The sequence below is a fragment of the Aplysia californica genome, unplaced genomic scaffold (assembly GCF_000002075.1).
Source record: "Aplysia californica isolate F4 #8 unplaced genomic scaffold, AplCal3.0 scaffold00064, whole genome shotgun sequence".
Taxonomy (NCBI): domain Eukaryota; kingdom Metazoa; phylum Mollusca; class Gastropoda; order Aplysiida; family Aplysiidae; genus Aplysia; species Aplysia californica.
The window spans coordinates 1,036,974-1,042,606 of NW_004797334.1; the positions used below are offsets into that span (position 1 = coordinate 1,036,974).

General features: G+C 41.6%; 1 protein-coding gene across 1 annotated transcript; it reads left to right on the forward strand.

Moving 5' to 3' along the window:
• The first annotated feature begins 2,335 nt into the window (after positions 1 to 2,335).
• LOC101848873 (probable G-protein coupled receptor 156) lies at positions 2,336 to 5,278 on the forward strand. The gene is made up of 4 exons (XM_005093478.3): positions 2,336 to 2,461; positions 2,977 to 3,120; positions 3,335 to 3,523; positions 4,565 to 5,278. Exons 1-4 carry the CDS (start codon positions 2,336 to 2,338, stop codon positions 5,276 to 5,278), a joined length of 1,173 nt encoding a protein of 390 aa, XP_005093535.3.
• Positions 5,279 to 5,633: the final 355 nt, after the last annotated feature.

A 5,633-nucleotide genomic window follows, 5' to 3' on the forward strand; every position in this document is an offset into this window, starting at 1 on the left:
ATTATCATGGTGATGAGTAAAGAGAGACCAAAACAATCTCAATAAATAATATATCGCGACTATCACGTCACATCACTTCACCTATACATGTTCCGGTAACTACCTATAAATAGATGGAAGTTTGACCCGTGTCAAATGTTAGTAGGCCTATGTGGCTGACGATTCGTTAAGTGGCTGTGGATTGACGAAAGGGAAAAGCGCGGCGTCGCCAGGTCGCCAGATATCCGGTGGTTGGACAGAGAACCCTTCGATAGAGCACACGCCAACCACCCACAGGAAAGCATCTATTCAGTAGAAATTGTCCTAAACGGCCAATCTTTTGTAGTGGAGATAAAAATATGATTGTCTTTGATTGAGTAGGTGTTTTACGGCTTATCGGCTCAATTTTGGTCATGTAAATGGTTGTCTTTGATAGTTGGTGCATGGGGCAGTGCCATTATAATATCTTAAAAAAAACCCCGCTGTTTGAGCAAAGGGGTGGGGTGGGGGGAAGGGAGCGAGGTGTAGTCGTTCATACAGGTTATGGTATTTGACATGTGACTGTTTTAGCAGGCTCTTGTGTAATGTTGCCGAGAGCTGATATGACCTATTTTTTTTGTTTGGTTGTTTTACGGCGCTTGCAACTGCTCATTGTCTTATAAGCGCGCGGGACCCACCAAACATTTTCAGTTGATAGGAAAAATTTAATTTTGCCCTGGTGGCAGTCGAAGAATACTCTTATCGATTTTAGACCACCAAGGGATCTTTAACGTGCGCAACTTGCACATGGGTTCTCCTTGATTTTTCGTCCTTTTCTGAGAAGGCTAGGTGTAGATCTTTCCTACCAGAAGATCAGGGGTGTGGCAGAAAGACAGCAGTAAGAAGGAGCCAAGGAGTAGTAGTAAAAAGGCTGTGGGAAGAGTCAGGAGCCCAGAGGAGGGGGCAAAGGTGGTGAGGGGGTAAGGGCAGAAAGTGGAGACGAAAACAGACGTCAGAACATTGCTAGAGAGCAGGAAAGAAGGTGGAATGAGACAACTTTAGAGAAAAAAATGTTTCCCTCGCTACCCGGATTTGAACTCAGGACCTTTGAATGAAAGGCCAACACCTTAACCTCCTGGCAACGAGAGTCCCCTGATATGACTTTATGTTCGTAACGATTAGCAGATAAAACTGAAATAAATCCATTTGTTTAAAATTATTTCGTGTACATGTATTTATATAAGTATGTTTGTTTGTTTTTTAAAGTACCGGGTGTCGAAAAAATTTTGTTAAAGAAAAAAAAGAGGCGAATGGTAATAACCCAGTATTTTTTGGGTTGATTTCAACAAAACGTCAAATAAATACAACTCAACAAGCCTGGAAGGGGGGGGGAGGAGGAGGAGGAGGAGGAGGAGGAGGAGGAGGAGGAGGAGGAGGAGGGCGTTACATTTGAAAAACATGAAAAAATAATCAATGGATATTTTCGAAAAATATAGAGTTTGAAACATATTTTTAACCAAAGTTGAGGGAAAGACAAAGTTCAGCAACTTTTAAAAATCAACCATCCTGTCCTTTAGCAAATCAACACGATTTGGTGCATTGATGAACAAATTGAGACTAAAATGATACTAGCAAATAAACTCAGAGAGGGTTTGGGGTAATCTAAATCTCCTAGTGTTGACTAGTCCTTGAGCATCTGGTCAGTTGAATTGTATTTATTTGACGTTTTGTTGAATTCAGCCCCAAAAAAATACTGGGTTATTTCCATTCGCTTCTTTTCTTTCTTTAACAATTTTTTTTAGACACCCAGTACTTTAAAAAACAAACAAACTTACTTATATAAATACATGTACACGAAATAATGCTGCTATACGGAACTGGTAGTTTGGAATAACCCTGTGGCATGTCTCTGAGCCCATTCTCTGGACTTTCTTTTCAACGTTGACATTCACATGTTAGTTTGTTTGTAGGTTTTTTTTCCCGTAGACTTTGTCTGCAAAAGAAAAACATCTAAGGGTAATGATTTAAGAGGTGCATGTTAAGAAAGAAAAGGGGGGAGGGGGTGGATATCATCATCATCATTGCCTTTCTCACCCTGGATCAGGATGTAGGCCACGAACAAACACTCTCAACCTTTCCCTCTCCTGGGCTAGTCGCTTGATGTCACTCCACGTCTTCCCACTTTTCTGTACACATCCATTTCAGAGACTCTTCTCCAGGTTCCACGAGGTCTTCCCCTTGATCTTTTACCCTGTGGGTTCCAATCTAGCACTTTTCTTGTTATGGAGATATGGTGATCATTAATTTTTAAGGTTTCAGTGTATAAGGTGTTTCCTTAATGTTTCTTGACCCCAAATGTTTCTTGACCACTGACCAGATGCTCAAGGACAGCAGTCTGTGTGTGATCATTGTGGCCCTGGCATTGGTCAACTGTTGTGTGCTCATCGCCTGGTTCCTCGTCTCGCCGCAAACTCCTCACCTCATCGACATAGGCACACCTGTGGTGAGTGACAGAACGAGGGAGAAGAAGAAAAAGAAGAAGAAGAAGAAGAAGAAGAAGAAGAAGAAGAAGAAGAAGAAGAAGAAAAACTAGAAAAAGATCTTGAAGAACTAGAAGAAGATCTTGAAGAACTAGAAGAAGAATTATTATTATTATTATCATTATAAACAACAAAGCAAAAAAAATAATAGTATTATTTTAATTATAATATTATACTATTGATACTATTACTACTACATGTATTGTTGTTTTTATTATTTCATTAATATTATAACTTCATTATTATTGTTATTATTATTATTTATTATTATTTTTTATTATTATTATTATTATTATTATTATTATTATTATTATTATTATTATTATTATTTTTATTATTATTATTTTTTTCATTATTATCATTATTTTTAAAAAAAATTATTATTTTTATTATTATTATTATTATTATTATTATTATTATTATTATTATTATTATTATTATTATTATTATTATTATTATGGCCACTATTTTGTTGCAGGCCTCCTCCGACAAAGACCTGATGTACCAGGAACAGTTCCTCAAGTGCGACTCTAAGTACGGGCTGCACTTCACCGTGGCGCTCATTGCTATACAAGGCGTGGTCATCCTCTTCGGCGCTTTCCTTGCGATACAGACGCGGAAGGTAATTGTGGGGGGAGGGGGGGAGGGGAGGGGAGAGGAACACTTGTGAATACATAATACATGTGATGTGATGTGTTTACAAATACATGTACTTGGAACACCAAACCAATGTGCCAGGATCTGGACAATAAAGATGTATCTTATCTTATCTTATCTTATCTTATCTTATCTTATCTTATCTTATCTTATCTTATCTAAATTTGTTCTGTCCACAGGTGTCTCTGCCCCAACTGAACGAATCCAAGTGGATTGCCTTGTGTATCTACAACGTGGTGGTACTCTCCCCTGTGGGCGTGGTGGTCGTCATGGCAACCGACTCCAAGCCGGAAATGAGTTACTCCCTAGAGGCAGCTATACTGATCCTGGTCACGGCGGTCACAGAGTTCCTCATTTTTGTCCCTAAGGTAGCTACTCCCCTTCTCTCTCTCTCTCTCTCTCTCTCTCTCTCTCTCTCTCTCTCTCTCTCTCTCAGACCGAACATCAAAAGTAATGATGAAAATTTTACCTTCGATTTTCTCAAAACAGCATTTTTGGTATAGCCACCTTGTGCTTAAAAGCGACCAATTGTGATGCAAGCTGACAAACTGAGTTTCTTTCAGCTGATAGCCCTAGAGACATTGATACTTCACTCTTACTGGTTGAGTTTGTTCAGTTGTTTATGAGTACGAAACGGTAAAAGACGTGTTGAGCTTGAAGGAAAAGATATCAGTTGGAAATATACAAATTTGACAACTGTTTCGATTTTTTACCCATAAAAAATCTCTGTTTGCAGGATACAAGAAGTACCTTGTTTTGAAAGCACTCCTCCGAAATAATGCTTTATAGTCAACATAGCTACACACTGACAAGGGATCGGGCTGTTGGCGGGTGCTCTGGTGTGGTTTGCTCCTTCTTTCCTATCAAATATCTATCATCCTTATCTTCCCTTCTTCTTTTTTATGTTTGTTACTCTCTTGTAACACCTCTAATCTCCTGGCGCTCATATGACCTTATGCAGTTGCGAGCGCCGTAAAACCTCTACTAAAACTAAATTAAACTAACTGACAAGGGAATTTCAACTATCGACCCGCAGTAAACGATACATTTCCAAAAAAAGCAAGAACAGACAGATATAGAAATTAATTCGTACCAACTGCAGTGATGTTATTGAACACACAGTGCTACAAATGAAACACACACAGAGAGAGAGAGAGAGAGAGAGAGAGAGAGAGAGAGAGAGAGAGAGAGAGAATGTTTTTACGGAACGGGTTGTTCCAGCACGTGAGACATGTATTTACTTGGTCTAATGTCCTGTCTTGTTGTGCGTTTGCGTGAGTGCACCTTTAGGTCTAATTTTTGTAACGTCTACTGCCATTGTTAACGACCAAGACATATTTCTCCCTGCGAGATGAATGAAGATTGTCATTGTCATTGTCATTGTCACTATGTTCTTCTTCTGTTTCCAGATCATCGCGTACAGACGGTTCAACCGTTCCAAATCTCCAAAGTTTGACTTAAAACTTAAACTGAGGAACATCAACAACGTCCTTGGGATATTCGGTGTTCCTTCTCCGCCTCTAGATCCGACTGACCAACCAAAATCATTGCACACTGACGGACAAGCAGTCTCGCTTGACCCAACCACAGCGAACAGCACTCGGTCAGCCGTCAAGTGCCCCGGCCCCGCCATTTGTCTTGCGCGGTGTAGCAGCGGAATGTCTGGAGACACCGACTGGCCTGACACGCCCACCCGCGCGGTCTGCGCCATCAAAGACGGGGCGACGAAGAACGAGCTGCCTCTGCTGCAGTTTCAAGAGTTTTTAGGCTCCTCTTGCGACTCTTCAAGAAGCTGCTATATCGGAAGGTCAAGGTCGGACTCGAACCTGAGCTCCTCGTGCGGCGATCAGAAGACGACCAGCTTCTCTGGTATGTCATCCAGCATAGGCGACAAGATGGACGCCATTGACAGCGATTTTAGAACAGTCATGGCGGCGAGTGACGAGAACGCCAGCGAGCTCACCGTCAAGGTCAAGGCCGATGTGAAGATGAAGTCTAAGATAGGGTTCAAGGCCAGTTGGAAGGAGGGGCGGACCGGTGTGCCTCAGAACGAGCAGGTTCTCTTACTGCTGAACAGGCTGAGGGACGCGGTGAACACTGAGCACACCAACACCAAGTGTTAGATACAGCGCCATCTACCGGCAGTTACACCTGCACCAAGCGTTAGATATAGCGCCATCTGCCGGCAGTTGGGGGAGGTGCGTGTGTGTGTGTGTGTGGGGGTGTTGTCATAAAACAGGTATACATCGAGAACACAAACACCAAGTGTTAGATACAGCGCCCTCTACCGGCAGCTACACCAACACCAAGTGTTAGATACAGCGCCATCTAAGTAGGTTTAGGGTAGGTGGTGGATAAGGGAGAAAGGGGGAGGGGGTTCCAGTCAAACAATGTTTTGTTAATTGTTTTTCTAAGAGGACGGTAATCCTTCCACTAGAAATAACTGAGGCACATATTTCTCCGTCACTCATCAGATTC